The 22,068-nt window shown below is 52.2% G+C and overlaps 1 protein-coding gene across 1 annotated transcript; it reads left to right on the top strand.

The window, feature by feature from the left end:
- Window positions 1-14,064: 14,064 nt before the first annotated feature.
- SERPINE1 (serpin family E member 1) lies at window positions 14,065-20,940 on the top strand. The gene is made up of 9 exons (XM_039243549.1): window positions 14,065-14,188; window positions 15,237-15,508; window positions 16,112-16,345; window positions 16,852-17,046; window positions 17,836-18,034; window positions 19,018-19,118; window positions 19,234-19,320; window positions 19,877-19,960; window positions 20,274-20,940. Exons 2-9 carry the CDS (start codon window positions 15,238-15,240, stop codon window positions 20,309-20,311), a joined length of 1,209 nt encoding a protein of 402 aa, XP_039099480.1. The 5' UTR covers window positions 14,065-14,188; window position 15,237; the 3' UTR covers window positions 20,312-20,940.
- Window positions 20,941-22,068: the final 1,128 nt, after the last annotated feature.

The following is a 22,068-nucleotide window of genomic DNA, read 5'->3' as shown; positions in this document are numbered from 1 at the left end:
AGGAAGCTGGCATGTCTGTGCAACATCTAGATGTGGGCCGTCAGGGGAGGCAGAAGCTGGACCGGGGGTTGTCAGGGAGAAACTGAGTCCAGATGTTGGAGAAGCAGCACCAGGCTGCACATATGGCATCCTGCATGTGGCTGGAGTCATGCACCCTCACTGGTGTTTATATGAGAAGGGGGTGTATCTCTGTGGTCTTGTAAACACACAGGGGTAGGCATGCCATTAGGATGTTCCCGGGCAGGCGCCATGCCAGCTTGTGCCTCACCGAAGGAGCAAGACTGGAATTTCCCTGAGGCTCTCATTTCCTACCATTCAATCTTCAGCCAAGGGCCACAGCTGCCAAGTTGGCCTCCCAAGGGCAAGTGTTGGGGGAGTGGACAAGGGGCAGAGCTGTGCCCCCATACCCTGTCTACCTCTCCACGCAGAGGCCCCTCTCCTAACACAGAAGGTTGTATGCCCTCCCTCTGGAGTCCCTTCCCTCCAAGAAAGGGATTCAGGGTGAGGACAGCCTCATTCTATCCCAGCTCTGTCCCTCACTGATGGGTGACCTCTGCATGGGTTTCTTAACCTCTCCAGACCTCAGTTCCTCCCCTGTGTAATGGATACAGTGAGATCCCATGGGGCTCCCAAATGAATAAATGAGATAAAGAATATAAACACGCTCAGCCAGTGTCTGGCACACTGGGCATGTCCCGCCAGAGTTCATGGTTCCTTCCTGCCTTCACCTCTTGGGACCATGTGCCTTCTTCCCACACTTTCTGGGAACAAAGCACCTGGGCTGAGCTCTTTTCCTTCCACCCCATGCACCAATCAATGAGCCCACCATTCAGAAAGCATTTACTGGGCCCTACCTCTAAGGTACCAATGCAAACAGCAAGAGCAAAAATGTGGAGTGAAGACATGGCCTGATGGGGAAAGTAGCTGGTCACCCAAACGAAGTGACTTCTCTGCAGAGTTTCTTCATGTGACAGCCCAGTACCTGATTCCCCAACTAATGTGTGCACACCATGGACAAACCAATCTCAGGGTGTACTGACGACAAGGGGATGCACAAAGGGTAGCATTAGGAACCAAAGGCCAGCTTGTTAATTTACCGACAGAGCGACGGTCCCCAGGCACCTGTGCGCCTCTCTCCTGGGGGCTTCAGAATAGAACTACTGAAGATGGGATCAGAACAAGGCCAAGCCATTGGATGATTTTAATGGCTGGATGATAGCCCGAGGCGTCCATGCCACCTTTGTATTAGCCATTCCCAGGGCCCGGCCCCTGAGGTTTGCGGGACGGAGCACCAACTCTCCTGTACAGCCTACAGACCCGGCCCCAAGTTGAGTCTCCCTGGGTCCCCCATTTATGATGAGGAGGAACTCTCCCCTCTGCTGGCATTTTCCCTCAGGCAGAAGACAAATGCAGTTAGGTCCCTAAAATCAATGGCAATCTTATCTGCTCTTCTGAGGTTTCACCCAGGTCTCCTTAATTGGATTTGGGATATTTACAGACAGACAGTCTCCTAGGTAATTTCTACAGAGGGCCAATATCCTCTCCTAAACCAAGTTTCTTCCTAATTGAATTCTCCAGAGGCAATGTTAACTTCAAGGTACTTGGCTGTCAGGCCCAAGTCCTGCCCACATAGGGCAGTATTAAGGGCCAGAGGAGGAAAGTGTAGACCCAAATGTTTGCTACCTCTAAAGTGCACACAGCCTAGGAGGGAAACAAAATGAACACATGTGGTACAGATGAAGAACAGTCCAATGCCGAATGGTGTGTCTGATCATAAGAGTGTTCAAGTTCAAAGGAGAAACAGCTTAGGGTGGCCTGGAGGAGGCTGGAAAGGCTTTGGGGAAAAGGTAGGATCCAAGCCCCCTTGGGAGGCTCTGTGAAGAGCTGATTTACTTATGAACAGCAGGAGGGTGTGGGACACTCTAGGGGTCAGAGATGGGTGGGAAAACCAGAAATCAGGCATTGTAGATGGAGGGGATAGATATGGCAGATGCAGATCCTGTCTCCATTATGAATGCGTTCCCACTTTCCCTCTTTCACCCATACTGTTCTTGCTCATCTTCCCCAAACATGAACTGGGTTTGTCGAAAAACCCAGGAGGCATCAGGAGACCCAGCAATGAACACAGACCTGGCAAATGCTCATCCTCCCCCCACATAAACACACACCTGTGTCCAGCCACTGAGCTAATGGTCCCCTGGCAGGAAAGCCCTGTCAGAGTAGGAGTGACAGCCCTGCGCCTTCCACCTGCTACACTGACTATGTGCCTGATTCAGCCCGGAAATGAGGCCAGTGTGCCAGACACAACAAGACGTCCTTCCCCTTACCTACAGTCCCTTGGGGTTCGGAGAAATGATAACTGGGAGTTCCCAAGTAAGGGGCTTTCCATCTGGGCTCAGCTCCCACCTCAGCCCCATTTCCCTGGATAAGCCACTACCACAGGCGACACGAACAAAGCAGAGGGCGCCCGCCATTTCCTGAAAGGACAAACACTTGAGGACATAGGTCCCCTGAGTCCATCCTGGGGGTTTAGGTCTACTTGATACACCCAGAGCAGAACGGGGTCAGTCGGCACTAGTCTAAGACAGGAGCTCAGGGGGCGCCTGGGTGGCTCAGTTGGTTAAGTGTCCAACTTCAGCTCAGGTCATGATCTCACGGTTTGTGAGTTTGAGGCCTGTGTCAGGCTCTGTGCTGAGAGAGGAGAGTCCTCTTCAGATCCTCTGTCTCTTTCTCCCTCAAAAATAAATAAACATTAAAAAATAAATAAATTCTCAGTATGGGCTGCCTGGGTGGCTGAGTCGGTTGAGTGTCCCACTTTGGCTCAGGTCTGATTTCACAGTTCATGATCTCACGATCCCATATTGGGCTCTGTGCTGTCAGTGTAAAGCCTGCTTGGGATTCTGTCTCCCCCCCACCCTGCCCCTCCCTCACTTGTGCTCTCTCTCCATCTCTCTCTCTCACTCCCAAAAATAAATAAAACATTTTAAAAAATTAAAACAGGAGCTCAGAATAAGAAGGTCCCCTCACCCCAGCTTTCTTAGACCCCAAAGCTCTCTTATTGGTCCTGCTGTCATTCCACTGGTGTCCCCTCCGAAGGAGCTAGAACTTGGGCAGCTAGAGTGGGCTGGTGCAGGGCTGAGGGCTCAGGAGGAGGAGGGAGGGGTCTCCACCCGCATGGCCCAGAGCTCCTGACGACCCTGGCAAGGTCTGACAGAGGCTGTCTGGGTTTGGGGCCAGCCCTGGAGGGAGGTGAGCTGGCAGGCTGGCTGCACCCTGGGAAAGAGGGAGTGTGCCGGAGCGAGCCAGCTGTCGGTCCAGGCTGTGAATATCGGGGGCCTCATCACCACCCCAGAGCTGCAGAGGCAGGAGCACCCAGCAGGGTACTGACTAAGAGAGCAGGTCTGGGCGAGTGGGTGACAAGCCAGGCCGCTGGGCTCCTACACACAAGGCAAATCCCTTGGCCTGCTCTTTGGGGTCCTTTGTTCCCAGGCCCTTTTCCCCACAGGATTCTGCTTTTCCACCCTGATGTGTCCTCCTCATCCTCCCTACCATGCCCCTCTGCCTTATCCCCAAAGTCGAGTCCCTGGACTCTTCCCTGCCTACCCCCAGGCCTCAGACATCCCTTGGCTGGATGCCTGATCTCATGTGTTACTCAACAGAGATTAGGCACACCCCTCCTTGGAACTCCTTGTCTTGACAGCTGCCGGTCTTTCTCCCGGAACAGGGCCCAAAGGCCCCTCCAGGGCCAGACCCTTATCTGCAGCCCCAGCACCTTTACGTGCCTGGCGGGCAGAAAAGGCAATAAAAGCAGTTCTCCACAAATGGCTGCGGATCATTCCTTCAGATCTAGCTCACAGGCCTGTGCCCACAGGGGCTGCCTGCGCATTTCACGGGTACCTCTCCAAGGCATTTGAGGGTGGTTCTGGCTTCTCTGTCTCTGAAGGTGAGAATGGTGCTTCCATGCCCTGGACCAGCTTCTCATGTCCCCTCTGCCTTCTCCACCCACCTCAAAGTCGAGCCTGAAGTCCAAGGTTAACAGATAACCAACCCACAAATGTGAACAGGGCACAAAAACTGCTAACTGGGCATATGGGTCAAAGGGCAGTGTGCTCCGTAACCAGGCAACTTGGGCTCAGGGACTCAGGTGGATTCTTTCTAGAGCCATGAGATTCCTATCTCCAAAAGCCACCTGGGGGTGGGGGTGGGGTGGAGGGAAGCACAGGGGTCTGATATTCCCCACCCCTGGCTGGGGTGGTCTGAGGTTACAATCCCAATTCCAGAGGGGACCTAAGAAAGACCAAACCAAACCAGCATCCCGGGATTCTGATTCAAGACTCAAATCATCAGAGATGGGCCTAATGTGAAGCTGGGGCCGAGAGCCACTGGACCAAGGCACAGAATGTCACAACTCCCAAGTGAGCATACCCTGCTAGGGTATGAAACAATTATTATAGCTTGAGTCAGAATCAGTTCCTTGCTCGAAGGGCAGGAAGGTTCTGAAGGAAGGAGTCAGGGATGGGATGGGGAATCATGGGACATAGTGAGGGAGAAGCCTGGACCCATCCTGGGTTGGGGGGATAGGGGTACAGGCGTGCAGGGGACACGGGGACAGCTGTGGCACCAAAAACCAGAATGGAGGCTGCTTAAGAGCAGGGCTTGCTGGAGTCAGCTCCTCTCATTAGCTGAGTGACCTCGAGCATGAGATCCAACCCATCTCTGTGTCAGTTTCCTCATCTGTAGAACGAGACAGCCCATCCCCAGTCTCTGAGTCGGATGAGAATGAACACAGGTAATGAGTGGACAACAGGGCCTGGCAGACAGCAACTCCTCTGCACACTTTAGCCCTCGGTACCGTGGCAGTTCTGGGAAAGGGAACTGTTCCCTGAAGCTCGGAAAAAAAGGCATGCAGACCCCAGAACTTCAGGAATGAAGAGATGTGCAGATTGGCAACTGCCTAAATAGGGGCGCCTGGGGGGGCTCAGTTGGTTGAGCAGCTGATGGGCTCAGGCCACGATCTCACGGTTTGTGGGTTTTAACCCCACATCGAGGTCACTGCTCTCAGTGCAGAGCCTGCTTCGGATCCTCTGTACCTGTCTCTCTCTCTGTCTCTCCCCGACTCATGCTTTCTCTCTCTCTCTCTCAAAAGTAAATAAAACATTTAAAAAAGAAAAGAAAAGGGGCGCCTGGGTGGCCCAGTCAGTTAAGCGTCCGACTTCGGCTCAGGTCATGACCTCACAGTTCGTGTGTTCGAGCCCCGCGTCGGGCTCTGTGTTGACTGCCAGCTCAGAGCCTGGAGCCTGCTTCGGATTCTGTGTCTTCCTCTCTCTTTGACCCTACCCTGCTCAGCTGTCTCTCTCTCTCAGAATTAAATAAAACATTAAAAAAAAAAAAGTACTTAAAAAAGAAAAGAAAAGAAAAGAAAAGAAAAGAAAAGAAAAGAAAAGAAAAGAAAAGAAAAGAAAAGAAACTACCTAAAGAAACTGACAGGGACAACCACAAATCTGGACATTCTGGCACAAATTTTCGAAGGCTCAGTACCCTCCAGCCTTCCCAGCCTGGGAGGTGGGATATACCTTGGGGAGCACTGCAGCCCTGGTGAGGTGTTTCTTTCTGTCTCTTCCAGCTGTCAGCTTCTTCTGGGCTCTGAAAGAGGAAGGAGCCTCTCACCTGTAGCCCTGCACACAGTGGGGGGCCCTAGGCTGGCCTCCACACTGGCTTGGCCTGACCTCCTTCATCCCAAATGGAGCTCTCAAAGGCCCCAACCTCTGCAAATCCTGCCCTAGAACCTAGACCAACCTTTGACTTGGTTTCTGGCAGCCAACAGGCCATTTGGGGCTGGGGCGATCCCAGACCCAGCATGGCTGGCCTTTTTCACCAGATGCTTCTTCAGTTCTGCCTTTGGGCTCCCTGCGATCCTCCTGACCTTGGCAGGAGACCCTGTTTTTCCCCTATAGTAGCTCATCTGCCTTAGAAGGCCAGAAAGGGTGCAGAGGACCATTTCTCCCAGTTGTCCCAAAGCAGGACGCAGGCAGCATGCATGCCTGGAAGACAGATCATGACAGCGCTTCCCTAGGCTGGGGGTTGTTTACCTGCCCCGTCCCTCTCCTTGCCCCTGGGCTCCCCAGAGGGTGATTGCCTTCAGTACATTGTTTTCTTTCCGGTGGAATTTCTGCTCTTGAGGACTCAGTGTTCTCTGTTACTCCCACCGCCACCACCATCGCCAGACCTCACGTCCTGGTTTCCTCCCGTCCAGACAGTGCTGGACACAGGCCAAGACCTCGACCATTCGTGGAGAGGACAGGGGCTGAGGGCAGCAAAGCGGGAAGCAGGAAGTGGGAAGCTGACACTTCTCCTTGGTCAGGGCCTCAGGCCTGTTCCGCAGGGCCTGCAGAGCGTCCACGGTGGGCGGTATGTCCATTGTGGGTGGGCAAGCCCTACCCGGCTTTGCAGTGGGCAGTGTGAGCTCAGCGAGTAAACCTGGGGTGGACACACGAAGAAGTTTCCCACAGATGGGGACACCCCTTACAAACTGGAACTTCATAATCCCCAGTTGGTTTCTCCTTAGATTTGGTGTAAGACCTGCTCTGGCTCTATGAAGTCAAGGAGCCCAGATAGGCCAAGACTCAGGCCAATCTCCAATGTAGTCATGGGGCAGAGAGGGATGGTGGAGGTGACAGGCAAGACTGCCCCACCTGTGCAAACTCCCTTGCCCACGGCACTTCCCGTGTGGCTGCACAAGGTCAGGAGGAAGAGCAGGTGTGGGTGGAGGTGGCTCATGCCTCCCCTTTCCTGCCCTAGACAGAGCCCCCACAGCAGCTCCAGGAAAGAGCCTATGTCTGATTCCTGGGGGTGTTAAATATCCCACGGGGTCACCCTGCCCTGTCCCCCCAGAGCCCTTCTGAGGCCTGAATTGCCTCACGTTGCCATCTTGGCTCCCCTCACCCCAAAGGCCCTGGTTTCCTCTCCCAGCACCCCCACCCTCATGGCAGAGCTGCCATGTGAATAAGTGCTCTGCCTGCATCAGCCTTTACTCACAATCCTGCTACTTCCTGACACACTTGTGGGGGCACGGCAGGGCCCCCCAGGCAAGGGACTCGGAGGAGGGCATGTTATAATTCTGGGTCTTGGAACAGGATGGTCAGCAGGCACTGCTGGTCTGGAGCACCTGCCTCAGATCCAAGTTCTTTTTAAGTTTATTTATTTTGAGAGAGAGAGCAAGCATGGGGGAGGGGCAGGGAGAGATGGAGAGAGAGAATCCCAAGCAGGATCTGCGCTGTTAGCACAGAGCCCAACACGGAGCTCACTCCTCTGAGCCAAAATCAAGAGTTGGATACCCAACCAACTGAGCCACCCAGGTGTCCCCAAATTCTTAACATTGTGATAATGCTTTTGTCCAGCATCCACAGGAAGCCTGGTCCTCTCCTGCCAGTGACATATGTGGGTCAGAACACTTGGTGGCCTTCCTGTCCCAGTAGAGGCCTTGTCCAGCCCCACCCCTGAGTTTCTGGGGTCCCCTACCCGAGGACCTGATTAGCTAACCCCCTCTGGCAAAGGAGTCCCAGTCTACCCTCAGGAAACTGAGGGGCTCAAGAGAGGAAGCACAGGGAAAAAAATAATAAAAGAAGAATGCAAGTTTTAAAGTCAACTGAGACAGGGGAGCCTGGGTGGCTCAGTTGGTTGAGCGTTGAGCGTCCAACTTCGGTTCAGGTCATCATCTCACGGCTTGTGGGTTCGAGCCCCACATTGGGCTCTGTGCTGTCAGAGCCCACTTCAGATCCTCTGACCCCCTCCATCTGCCCCTCTCCCGCTTGTGCTCTCCCCCAAAAAATAAATTTAAAAAAATACTAATAGTCAACTGAGACCTAGGGATCACTTTCTCTGTATAGGCAGACACACTTGGTGATTTCACCCATGCCCTCCTTTGAAATCATAACTACCCTATCATGAAAATGGCAACATTTTCTCTCCAGAGGAAACAGGCTCAGAGGAACAAAGGAAACTGCCCAGAGGTTCCCGCTGGTCTTGGGGACACATCTGCCTCTTTCTGCAGAAAGCGCCTCATTCTGAGCCATGGTGCCGGTCTAGGGAGATGGGGGCTCTGGGAAGGGAAAATGATAGTCAGAGCCAGGACTGTGCGGGCACACTGATGACCATCAGAGTCCCGTGTTGAGAGGAGACATGTCGACCCCACCCTCCCTGGCCCCTACAGCTTCGAATCCTGGGGAGGTTACGTTGGAACCTGGTATATCTGGGCTCTCGTATATCCAAGAAGCACCAGCAGCCTGAATCCATCACCATTCATCAGGCCAGCTGCTCACCAAGTAACCCAGGCTGACTCAGATGGAAAGACATGCAGAGAGAGCCTGTTTCCATATGGCAAGGAAGTGAGCGAGAAGGAATGGCCAGTGACTCGAGAGGCCCCCCTGACTCTCCAGTGGCAAATTCCGTCTGTACTGCATCACCCAGGCTGCTTCATCCCTGGGTCCTCTGCCACCCACAGGTCCCCTACTGACCTGGGGTCACCATCTTTCTGGGCATTTGCTCAGCAAAAACAGTGGCGTCCAGGGCCAGGATCCAGACTAGAGCAAGAACATCTGCAACACAAAACCCGACAAGAGAACAAGGCAGAGATGAGAAGCCTCAGCCAGAAGAGAAGTTGTTCCCTGGAGATGAAGATGCGGAGAGGAGATGGGCACGTTTTCTTCCCTTCCCCCATATGGCTCTTCACCTTCTGGGCCCACCCCATCCCTGCTTCTCTGCCAAGGCCACGCTGTCTCTTCCTCATACCCAGCACCGTCCCTCTGCCTCTGGGAAGCCTTCCTTCCACCCTCAAGCCCAAATCTCACAACTTAACATGCAGGCAGTTTTACGTTTTAATCTAATTGTCACATGTTTGTTGATCTTCTGTTCCTGTCCATGTGTCTGTTCTCTCAGGGAGAGAGAAGTGTGTATGTCTCTAGATCACACCATGGAGCATTCATTGTCAACAAATATTTGGCCTTTTGGGGGAAGCCAACATTAATGCAACAGCCAGGGTAAAGTAAGACAGGATGTGTCTCCAGAGAAAGTTACAAAGGGAGATTCAAGAATTCAGAGAATGAGGAACAAGTTCTGGTAAAGATAAAAGAAATGAATCAGAGTTGGACAATCCGCATTTGTGAGTAAAGAGAAATGGAAGGTGGCCCTGGGGTGTCCCTGGGGCGCCCCACAGGCGCCTCATTCTGGTTGACACCATCAGACTCTGTGGTCATGGCTCCCCCAGAAATTGCACATCCCACCCTACCCTGCCCACTAAACTTCCCCTTGTGGCCACACTGGGCCCCATTTGCTCTCTCTGCTTCTTTCCCCCAAGAGAGGAGGCTCATTCTTGCCTGGGTGCTGAGGGAGGGGTCTTTAATACTCACTGAACCCTGACATTATGAGAGAGCGCCGAAGGGGCCCCTTGAGCCTCCCAGGACATAAAAATAAATGAGCTGTGTTGACAGCATGGTGAGTTTAGTAAGTACATACAGGACCATTGAGATCGGGAAAGTGCATGTAAGAGGTGAAGGTTATGGGGATCCAACAAGAGATAGGGGATGCAAGTGGCAGAGAATGGGTCAAGCGGGACAAGACCAGGAAAACAGGTCAAACTGAGTTTGGTTTTTTACCTTTTACTACAACAAGCCCCCTTCCTTCGTGGTACACTCTAGGGATTGGGATAAGTGTCAGATGTCAGTGAGGTTCACACGTGAGCAAAGCCCAGAGAGGAAGATCTTCCTAAAATCTAATCTGCCCGCCAGCCAGTGGAGCATATCAGGCAGAGTGTAGAGTGGAAGGTCCAGCCTGAAGTGGACAAGAGGGGCTGGCAGCCATTCTCTCAGGTCACCAGCCACCTGGGGCCCCAGGCATTTGATGCCAACACTCAGTACAGGCCAAGGGAAGTGATAAAGAATGCCCATATCAAGAAACTTGCATTGTATAGAAATTAACAGCTCAGGCCATCTGGCTTCCTTTTCTGGCTCTGTCCCGACCAAGAGTGGCTGCCACTTAGTGAGAACCTAGAACATGCCAGACACTTAAGAACAATATTTCATGTAACCCCAACAACTTTGGAGGAGTAGGATCATTCTCAACCTACTGATAAATTGTCGGCATACCTAGCTGCAAAACAGAAAACCAAGGCACTGAAGGTTAAGTTTTGCCTAAAGACACATGACCAGCAAAGTGTCAGATCTGGGACCAGGTGGGTCCATCCATTGCAGTGACTGCTGTTGCCCCTCACCGGATGGCACCATGTGGCCTCAAACACATCATGAGGCCTCTGTGGACCTCAGGGCCCGTGCCTGCAAATTTGAAGGACTGCATTAAACATTAAATGGTTCTTTGGGCCCTTCTGCTCTGAAACATGGGGATATAATTGCAGAAAAAAAGCAGTGTGGACAAGTGGGTCTGAGGCTGGGGAAAGGAGATGGGCTGGGGGCTACCCTTCTGCCTTTTTCAAGCTGTCATGTTACAGAAGGCTGTGGTGGCTGGGAAAGAGAGACAGGGGATGTTATGCAGACAGAGGAAGGGGGGACACTGGGAGTGGCACCAGTATGAGGAGAGACCCTGGACAGTCCAAGGTGGCCCATGTCTGCAGGGGTTCCAGGGTCATGATCTTAAGTGAGGAGAGGCAGGGAGGGACACAGGGCATTCACCCCAGCTCACTCCTACGAGAGGGACAGAGCCAGCCCAGCCTAAACACAGGCTATTTTTGGTGTTGTATTGTTTGGAGAGCAACCAGGCCAGAAATAGTGCTGTGAGTTAGTAGGACCCTGTTCTGCTCCCACCCCCAGCTCTCCCAGTGAAATCACCAAGAATCAAGAAACTGGCTCCAACATTCCAGGGAGCCTGTGTAACTGATAGGGGGAAGGGCTCTCCAGCAGCAGGAAGACTTGGAGCAGAGCATTTGACTGTAAAAGGGCTTCTTCAAGAGGGGAAGCCAGGGAAGGAGGACTGAGTCACAAAGAGCGGAAGAGAGAGAGAGGGAAAGTGGGAGAGACCTCCCCTGGCTGGCCAAGGCTAGGGGAGTAGACCAGTTGACCATGGGTTGAACAGAGAAGTCAAGAAAAGGGAGTCTCAGAGAGAGAAAGGGAAAGTGAAAAAGACAGCAGGTAGTGGTGTTGGGAGAGCAAAGGAAAAGAGAAAGCAAAGAGGAAGAGAGGGGAGCAGGCAAGAGGGCAGCTGGAGGGCAGGAGGTGAAGGGTTGAAGGGAAGATAGGCCGGTAAGAACTAGGGCTGCAGGGTGGGGGGGAGGGGGGACAGTCACGGAAAGTGTGAGTCTGATCTAGTCACGAACCACCTGCTGGCAGACAGATGGAAACATCTTTCCCAGTTGGCTGGAACGGAAACTTCCCCAGAACTCCACAGTCTTGTAACTACTCATCCTCTTATCTCTGACCCTTTGGGAATCAGAGATCCACAATTTCAAAAGCAGGGACTTTTCTCTTTCTGTTGTTTGACCCCTTACAAAAGAGACACGGCTTGAGCAAGGTGATTGGGTCAAGGCTTTGTTTGGGGTTCGGGGAAAGGAGGGAAAGTGATGTAGCCCCTTGAGTCAGGCTGGATTCTGAGAAGGGCGTCTCAAGGAAGTCTACCAGGGGGCTGTGGGGTGATCTGGCTGTGCCGTGATGTGTGGAAGGTCTCCAGAGGGCAGACACAGTGGAAGCAAGGCCTTAACACACAGAGCAGCAACAGGCACTATGGTCACAGCCATGTTTGGGCTTAGATCATCAAGCAGCCCTAGCTCATCAGAAAGTCAAATGAAGAGTCAGAAACCCCAGTATGGGACCCAGTTACACTGGGCCTTGCCTCAGTTTCTTTTTTTTTTTTTTTTTATTTCTAGGAGAGAGAAAGACAGCGTGAGCAGGGGAGGGTCAGAGAGAGAGGGAGTCACAGACTGAAACAGGCTCCAGGCTCTGAGCCGGCAGTCAGCACACAGCCCGACGTGGGGCCCGAACCCACGAACCGCGAGATCATGACCCAAGCGAAAGTCGGACGCTCAACCGACTAAGCCACCCAGGCGCCCCACCTCAGTTTCTAATCTACACCCACCAGATACCTACACGTTCCCTCCAGTTTGGGTAAAAAACACTGATTAGATCAATCTTTTTTGTTTCCAACATAAATCATGCCCCCTTTCTCCCCAACAGGACATAGAGCTGCTCTCTTCCATGTCTGGGAACAGAGTATCTTTTCTGGAATGGCATCAGGATCATCCACCAGGTTGTCTACAACAGCTCCTGATTGGCCAGTGAAAGAAGGGAAGGAGGGTCAGCTGAAGAGGCTGGAGAGGATGGCAGTGGGGCGCCTCAAGGGAGCCCCTTTCAGCCATGTCTGGACCCACTGCCCTACTAACTTGGAGCTTGGTGCTCCTAACCTGGATGCTCAGGTCCCTGTCCCCCTTGAGGGCGACAGGTGGAGGGTAGGGCACTGGAGGCATTTCCAGGGAGTAGGAGATGGGTTGGGGGCTGCACTTCTGTCTTCTCCACTTGAAAGAGATCAGAGGTAACCGCCTTCTCATGCTTAACCATTCTCTCAGGGACTCCAAATGAGACCAAGTAAGGAAAAGCACATAAACAAGAAGTGGTTACATGGGAACAGTCCCATACTTGAAAAGAGTGGGTGATCCTAACTTTCCAACTGAGGTTTCCCCTTCTTTCCCTGCCACCCTCTCCCCACCTGACTCCCAGGGGCAACGGAGAAAACAAAGGCGGAGGCAGAGTAAAAAGTGGGAAAGCTGTCCAGCTGTGGTTGCCCTCGGCATCTGCTTACTGAAAAAATCCAAAACAAATATCTCGACACTTCCACCCACTTAAACTTCCTGTGATTCTGCTATCGGCTGTCTCCATGGATACTCCCAATTGAACCCTACCACCTACACAAAACAAGACAGTGTGTGGAGCCCAGGGTCAAGTGCATCATCTCCCCACCCGCCACCCCTCTGTTCACAACATCCTGGACACGTGACCTGACCCCGCCAAGCCCCCAGATGCATGAGTCCAGTCCCACACACCAACCTCTGGCCGATTCCCACCCTCTGTAGAATTGTTTGGTTACTCCTCCACCTCCATGCCCGGTGTCCTGGAAGCACACCCCACAAACCCGCCACGAATCAACTCTCTCACTGGCTGCGCTGGCCCCCAAGTGTCTGTCTTGAGGAAAGGATGAGGTGTAATTCTCCCCAGGCACAGCAGGCAGCTGAAAGAAATGAAACTTACACATTGGGCTCCTAATTCCTTGCTAAGTCTTTATGCCGTTAACCCCTGGTTCCCTTCAACCTCCATCACCATCACTCCACCCAGCATACTCAAACCCCCTCCAGACATGGCTGTTGGCACAAAAGAGAGCCCCAGGGGCACCTCAAGAGTCTGGACACGTGGGAGAGACACTTGTGTCTCATCGACCAGCGGGCAGGCGCGCACCTGGCAGGGAATAGGGAAAAGCGGAAGGGAGTCCTCTGTGTGCTCATGTCCTAGACAGTCAAAACCCAGACAATCACACGGCACGCTCCGTGCCCTCTGGCCACTGGGATGAGGCCAAGAGGAGGGAGGGGTGTTCTCCCTAGGCTGGCCAGCATATACAGGCTGGCCAGCACTGGTGGACAAAAGTTCAGCTTCTTTGGTAACTATGTGGCTACCTGTTTCTCCAAAAGGAGGAAATGTAAACAGTTTTTCCCCAGCTGAGCACTGGGGAAGGTAATCCCAAACTCTGGGAATTTTGGGCCGCCTGGCACTGCCAGGGGTCAAGCTGGTAGATCCTCCAAAACGAGGGAGGACACAGGCAGAGGGCAGCAAGTCCTGGGAGGCCCCTGGGCCAAGGCAGCTGGGGTTTGCTCAATTGTTCCTGACCCCTCTGATACACGTACACACATGGACCAGCATGCGCACACGCCTCTGCAAGTTGGGCAGAGGGCGGTGCAGAGGGGGCCTGGCCAGCTGTTCAGAGGGAGGTGCAGAGTCAGAAGGTGGGTGGGGCTGAACCATGAGTTCATCTATTTCCTGCCTACATCTGTATAAAGGGAGGCGGCAGCCTCTGGACGAACACAGCTGCGTCTGGCAACCAGGCCAAGAGCACTGTCAAGAGAGCCACACCCCCTCTCCGGCAGCAGAATCCCCACAAATCAGCAACAGCAGGACAGACCACAAGGCATCTTTGAGAACTTCAGGTAAGAGGGGAAAAAACTCCATCTCTTCCTAGAGTTAAGGCGAAGAACACTCCTCCTCCAAAATGGTCTCTTTCCATGATCCCTACTTTTCCTCTTTTTCCCCTCTGGAGACCTGTAGACCTGAGTTGACGGAAGGTGGCCAGGCCCCACCATCAACCCCACCACACAGAAACAAGAGCTTCAACTCTCTGTCCCTTTCCATCAGGATGCACAGCCTACTCTGGAAAGAGGCTTTTCGTGCCCACTCACTTGAAAAAATGCGAGGTTGAGAAAGCATTAGAAGAGAATTAAGAGCATTATGCAAATCAAAGGTGTTATTACAGTTTAGCCTTTTGGGCTCCTGGAAGGGAAGGGACATACACTGTAGGGTGCCGCCAGGGGTTCTCCAAAGTCCCACTGGTAGAAATGCACTTAAGACTCCCTGGGGCTGATCATGGTCTCGTGGTTCATGAGTTCGAGCCCCACATCAGGCTCTGTGCTGACAGCTCGGAGACTGGAGCCTGCTTCAGATCTGGTGTCTCCTTCTCTCTTTCTCTGCCCCTCCCTGGCTTAGGCTTCGTGTCTCTGTCTCTTAAAAATAAATAAACTTAAAAAAATTAAAAAGTAGGGCCACCTGAGTGGCTCGGTCGGTTAAGTGTCTGACTTCAGCTCAGGACATGATCTTATGGTTCATGGGTTCGAGCCCTGCATGGTTCTGTGCTGGCAGCTCAGAGCCTGGGGCCTGTTTCAGATTCTGTGTCTCTGTCTCCCTCTCTCTCTGCCCCTCCCCCACTCATGCTCTGTTTCTCTCTGTCTCAAAAATAAATAACTACTATAAAATTTTTTTAAATTAAAAAATAAAATTTTTTATTTTATTTATTTTATTTATTCCCTGTGGCTGAAACAGAAGGGAAAGGTTCAGAATCGGAGCCCATCAGGGCTTCTTATGAACTCCTGTCTTTGTGTTTACTATCACATGCCAATGGTGACCCTGGAGAGCCTGGCCTGTGGCTGCGGGGGCCGCCTTCCAGAACTCTCCTCTCACCAGGTCCTTTTCCACTTGCTCTAGGATGCAGATGTCTCCGGTCTTTGCTTGCATAGCCCTGGGCCTGGCCCTCATCTTTGGTAAAGTGTCTGCCTCCTACCACCGCCAGACTCGGGTGGCCCAACTGACCACAGACTTTGGAGTGAAGGTCTTTCAGCAGGTGGCACAGGCCTCCAAGGACCGCAACATGGTTTTCTCACCCTACGGGGTGGCCTCAGTCCTGGCCATGTTGCAACTGACGACAGGAGGAGAGACCCGGCAGCAGATTCAAGCAGCCATGCAGTTCCAGATTGATGGTGAGAGACAGGGCAGAGCGGGGGACGGGCGCTCATGCTGTCTTCATGGGATAGGGGTGTAAGCAACTGGAAGCAGAGGGCGGGCTGCCACCAACTGAGCAGAGCCAGCTCCTGTTGCAGCCATGTCATGGGCATCTTCACTGGGCTCTGGGTCAGTTGCAAGGGGCACAGACTGGAGGGGGGGGATGTGGTGTAACACAGGTGTGCCTCACCATTTATTATCTTAATGCCTCTGGACCTCAGCCTCCACATTTGCAAAATGGGGACAATAGAAGTATCTACCACATAGAGTTGCTGTAAGGATTAAATAGGATTATACATGTGAAATGCTTAGCATAGCTAGTTTTATGATATGGAAAAACCTAGGGTTGGTAACTTAAAAGCAGACAAAAGTATTCTAATCCAAAAATGGGTTAGGACCTGAGATTTTTGAGAAAAATAGGGAGATGCCAAAGAGATTAAGGTTTGGAAGTGATCTCCCTCCAGAGACCCCTGGGGAAACAGAAGAGCCCCATCCACATGCGCGAGGTTGGGCCTCTCCTGGGGCAAGTTGGCCCAGCTTCAAATAAGCTAATGTGTCCTCTTGGCCCTGCCTCGGCACAGAGAAAGGCATGGCCCCTGCCCTCCGCCAACTATACAAGGAGCTCATGGGACCGTGGAACAAGGATGAGATCAGCACTGCCGATGCCATCTTTGTCCAGCGGGATCTGAAGCTGGTTGACGGCTTCATGCCTCACTTCTTCAGTCTCTTCCGAACCACAGTCAAGCAAGTGGACTTTTCAGAAGTGGATAGAGCCAGGTTCATCATCAACGACTGGGTGAAGAGACACACGAAAGGTGAGTAGGCAGGAAGAGGAGGCCAAGGGCCTGCAGAGGAAGGGGATCTGGAAAGAAATCCCCGGAATCCCAACCTCTCTCCATCAGCAAGCTGTTCTCTGTAGACGAGGAGGGTGCTGTAAGGATCAGAGCATCTTATGTTTTTACCAGAGGCCCTCTCATGAACCAACTCTAAGGGCCTCCCTAAGAAGTGCTGTGAGATGTCTTGTTAACAGTAACAATCACTACAGGAAACATACACAGCTCTTCCAGACTACTGCTTAGGGAGCAAAGTAAGGAAAGACTTGAGTGTCTGGGTCTGATCCTGGACAGGATCCCAGAGTGTGTGATGAGCGGGAAGCTTTCCTGAAACTCTTAGGAAGATGGAACAGCTTGAACACAGCTAGACTGGGTCGCTTACACCCCTCCCCCATCTGCCTCCTGGTTGGATCCCCTCAAAGGACTGAAGGGAACCATCTAAAAGGCTTAAAGTATATTTAGCCTCCTGCTCATTGGCTTTCCTGTAGGCATGATTGGAGACTTACTGGGTGAAGGGGCCGTGGACCAGCTGACGCGCCTGATGCTGGTGAATGCCCTCTACTTCAATGGCCAGTGGAAGACGCCCTTCCCAGAGTCGGGCACCCACCACCGCCTCTTCCACAAATCTGACGGCAGCACCGTCTCTGTGCCCATGATGGCTCAGACCAATAAGTTCAACTACAGTAAGTACAAGACCTCCTTCCCCAAATCCCACAACTACTGCACTTCATCCCCAGGGTGTTCTCTCAGGAAGGAGAACCCCTCAAATATAAGCCCATCTTTGACAAAGACTCCCCAAGTAAGAGCTACTCAGATAACTGGAGCAGCAGAAAGTAGCTTTAAATCACACAAGATGAAAGTGCAGGGTATCTGGGTGGCTCAGTTGGTTAAATGTCTGACTTTGGCTCAGGTTATGATCTTGCAGTTCACAAGTTCGAGTCCCGCATCGGGCTCTCTGCTGTCAGCTCAGAGCCTGGAGCCTATTTCAGACTCTGTGTCTCCCTCTCTCTCTCTCTGCCCCTCCCCTGCTCACACTCTGTCTCTCTGTCTCTCAAAAATAAATAAAGACATTAAAAAAAAAAAAAGTCCAGAAAGTCCCTCCAGCCCAAATATGACCACATGATCCATGTGTTTTTAATGTGATTACCAGGGGCTCACAGATCCTGCTGGGGGAAGGCCTATATGGAAGTTGAGATTAGGAGATGAGAATTTGGATAAACTAGTGGCTGGGTGTGGGGGAGAGGAGGGTGAAGGCAAAGAAGGCCAAAAAGAGACAGAGTAACCAGAAGACACTGAATTGGCCAAAGAGGAGGGAAATGGGGATAAAAAACACTGACGAGGGAGCCTCAAAATCCAGGGTAGAGAGGTGGCTTCCAGAAAGGAGGAGACAGAACTAGTTGAAGAGCCAGTGCTGGGTCAGAACCAATGAGAGCTGAAGCCATTTTCAGTGCGTCATCTTGGTGTCTTCACAGCTGAGTTTTCAACCCCTGACGGCCATTACTATGACATCCTGGAATTGCCCTACCACGGGGACACTCTCAGCATGTTCATTGCTGCTCCCTATGAAAAAGAGGTGCCTCTCTCTGCCCTCACCAACATCCTGGATGCCCAGCTCATCAGCCAGTGGAAAGGGAATATGACCAGACAGCTCCGCCTCCTGGTTCTGCCCAAGTAAGCCACCCCTTGCTCACACCTCACTCACCAGTGCCCTACTCCCTTCTATCTACCCCTACCCTCTCCCAGGGCTCCCTGAAAGGACTACCCCCATGTTTCCCAAGCATGACATCTGCAGGGCAGGGACATGTGTGGGAAGCTTATGGGAAACACTCTGGCCTGGGTTTGATTAAGATTCCTCTCCTCATCTCTGCTCCTGTTTCTGCTGGAGGGCAGCGAGGAATTTTCCTAGACCAAGCCCCCACACCTACCACCCTCAGAATATCCTCAGCTGAAGGAAGAGGCACAGAAATGATGAGGGAGGTGGGAGGGATGGATCAGCCTTCTGAATGACCCTCTCCCACCCCCATCTGCTCAAGTCAACATCCAAACAAGGAGACAAAAGGAGATAAAGCAGCCAGAACTACAGCTTCTAGCTGGCTTCCAACAAAGCGGATTTTAAAAATCCTTCTGCAGAAGTACAGAGGGTGGAGAAGGCCGAGGCTGGGTAATTCCAGAATTGTAAGGAAGCCTCCCACCGCACTTACCCCAAATTTCCAGATGCTATAATGCCATGCTTGGGGAAAGAGGAAGATTTAGTCATTTAGGGTGCTCTTATGTTCTCTACCCCCACCTACCCCCATCTCTAGAAAATGAAAACCGAGGTGACCCATGCCCTGATGGGAAGGAGAGGGTGCCCAAAGCCTCTCTGCTTGGGTTCTTTTCAGAATTAGCTCCCAGAAACATAATCTACAGACCAGGTTTTCGTTCAGATATCTTGCAGGAGAATGTGCCCTCTGCTCCCCCTCCTCAAGATTCCAGGGGGCGGGGAGGTGTACATTTACATTAGACCTGACACACAGATTTGAAAAAAACAAGCCTCCCCCTCCAACTTTCACACCTGTCCCCATCCCATTGGCTGAGGGGGATACGTGGACAGGGCCTGGCAGAGACAGCAAGAGGCAGCCTGAGCTTAAGCTGTTTCCCACTCCTGTTTACAGGTTCTCCCTGGAAAGTGAAGTCAACCTTCGGAGGCCCCTGGAGAACTTGGGGATGACCAACATGTTTAAGCCAAACCAGGCGGACTTCTCGAGTCTCTCGGGTAAGAGATTTTCCTTCCACTTTCTTATGCTGGTGGACTGTGGGGCCCCTGAGGGGACACAGGAGTGTGTCTCTAAGAACCTCAGCTGATCTGCACCCGAATCCACTTGTTTCAGATCAAGAGGCACTGTACGTGTCGCAGGCGCTGCAAAAAGTCAAGATCGAAGTAAATGAGAGCGGCACAGTGGCGTCCTCCTCTACAGGTGAGTTCAGGCTCAGGTGGGCCTGGTGAGTCTCTTCCCAGGACTTGCAAGGAGGGGCCCACATCTGGGATGACCCTGTGGCCCTGTTCCGGTAGCCTCTCCTGGCAGAGGGGCACCCTCCACACCAGGTGCTCAGGACATCACCCTTATCCCACCAGAGTTTCTCAGCCTGCTGTAGGCCCACTTTTCCTGGGACCGCAGTCCCCCACTCAAAGGCTTCTGAGGTCCCTTAAAAGTGAAAAGGCCCCTCAAAGGAGCCTGGCTTTGTGCTCGTGGTGGCCAGTTGGCTTACGGAACTTGCTTATCAATACACTCTAAAAAGGGTTACATAAATAGCTGTTTGTGAGTAGCTGATAAATCACTCCGCAACGCCTGGAGGCAGCCAGGCCTCAGACAACTTCCCTAAACTGTTAAGGTTTGGGACCAGGAGAACCACCAACCCTCCTGGTCGTCCTCCAATGCCACCATCAGAAGGCTGGTGTCAGTGGATCACTTATGATCAATCCAGGCACCAGTGCCCAGTCCCTCCGTTCTAACATTGTTCCCTCTCTCTCAGCCATCATCGTATCAGCCCGAATGGCCCCTGAGGAGATCATCATGGACAGACCCTTCCTCTTCGTGGTTCGGCACAATCCCACAGGTGAGCCGGGTCGGGGAGGCTCCACTGCCCCCTACCCCTGTGTCTCCTCTCCTCAGATGCCAGTCCAGACAGGTGTAGACGCTGCCTCCTCCTCTGAGTCCATAACGATGCCCCTCCGCCTCCCTTCAGGGATGACGCTCTGTCACAAACAGAGCACTGTGCCAGGACACCGGCCCTAGCTTAGTCACTCCAGCAGCTGGGACTTCAGACAGCTCACTCGCATTCTCACATCTCAGCTCATCCATAAACATGGGGCTGGGTGAGCCAGGCCATTTCTCCCCGTCCTCATCTCCCATGATTCTTCCGTCCTCAGGAACAGTCCTCTTCATGGGCCAGGTGATGGAACCCTGACCACGGGGGAAAGCAGCCCTCATCTGGGATGGAACTGGAGATGTATCTGAGAAGAAAGAACTCTAAAGGAAGAAAACTTTTATTTTAATTAATTTTTCTGGAGAAAGAGAAGGCCTTTGCCTAAAAAAAAAAAAAAAAAAAAAAAAGGTAAATCTTTCAAATCTGCCTTCTAGACCTCGGCCTCTCCCAGAAATACAGAAGAGGACCTTTCAGTAAAACTCCCTCGTAGAGACCCCCAGAGAGACCTCCTAAGCCCCGCTGAGTCTCCAGAGCAGACTGTAAGATGTGCATGGGCACATGCGCAGCTGTTTCTGCCCATTGCTCTGCCCATCTGGGGCTTCGGACCTGGACTCCGCCGAGACCGTGGCAGGATGGCACCAAAAGGCTTTACAGGGGCTTTTGTGTGCTTGGTAGACACTATTTGTGTTCCAGTCACGTTGCTGTCACTCTTACATTGTCTGCCACTGCCAAGGAGGCTGGCGGCAGGCCAAAGAAGGCCAGTGGAAGAGACACCCTTTCATCTGGAGGCCTGTGCTCCCGGCTCAGCAGTCCTGCAGAGGGACAGAGCATGTGTGGAGACCCGCCCCGACCTGGCCACCTCCCCCCCAAGAAACAATGTGCAGATATTATTTTCGAGTGTAGGTGATTTGTTTACTCATAGAAGCAGGTTTCTGCTTCCCACAAGCTTTATTTTGCAGGAATGGGGTAGGGTGGGGAGTGAGATGTATGCCTGGCTCTTGGCCCTCGACTCCTGGGGGGGAGGGTGGGATGCCGGAGGGGTGTTTGAGTATTTATCACAGCGTTGTCCGTGTGTGCTTGTTAGAGAGAAAGAGGACTCTCAGGAAAAACGTGCTATCTGAACTTGCTCGTAGTGCTCCTCGGTGGTCTTCTTCATTGCATCTCAGGGGTCTGGACGCTTGACCCGCTACCCCTCTGGGCGGCTGGGGCGGTGGGGCCCACACTGCCACCTTGTGGCTGCCCGAGCCTTCTTTTTCTTGTCCTTCTCCACTTGAGGGCTGAGACCCCCGCAAGATGATCTAACTTCAGCCCACTTTAGGGACCAAAAGGATGTGGTGGATAAGAGAGATGAGAGCGAGGACAGAGTGATTTCAAAATTTTCCAATATATTTAGGAACAGAAGAACAAGGGGCTGCACGACCTAGAAGGACAGAACTTTCCCCAATTACAGGGTGATTCATAGCCGCATTGGTGACTCACTTCAACGTGTCATTTCCGGCTGCTGTGTGTGAGCAGTGGACACGTGAGAGAGGGGGAGAGAGAGAGACTGAGAGAGAGGAGCAGGAGAGAGAAGAAGAGAGACCATGAGCTTGGACTCATCGACCCCAGCTAGATAGTCTTTCTGAAAACCAATGAGCTGGGGGCATAGCCTGAAGACCGATTAATTGAAGAATTGCACATTGATGTCGAACAAATGAATGTGAGCCAGTAGGACCCTAATCATCCCACTGTGCTCTTCAGTGAAAAATCCTTGTTCTTTGTGTGTCTGTTTGTTTGTTTCTCATAATGCACTGGACAGTGACAGCTGCACACAGTACCCATAAGGATACCCCAGTTGGGGGTCCAACAGTCTTGAAACTGTATTGAAATATATGCTTTTTCACTTTTGATATATAAACAAGTAAAATATTTTTTAAAAATAATAAATAAATAAATAAATAAATAAAAATCATCCAAAAGAGTTCCTGCCTTTATTTCCAACATTTCACACAGTACAAAATCAAAATCCCATCAGCTCA

Source organism: Hyaena hyaena, unplaced genomic scaffold (assembly GCF_003009895.1).
Source record: "Hyaena hyaena isolate Hyena2069 unplaced genomic scaffold, ASM300989v1 scaffold_228, whole genome shotgun sequence".
Lineage (NCBI taxonomy): Eukaryota > Metazoa > Chordata > Mammalia > Carnivora > Hyaenidae > Hyaena > Hyaena hyaena.
Note: the sequence above shows the minus strand (reverse complement) of the source record. Positions and strands in the feature narration are given on the sequence as shown.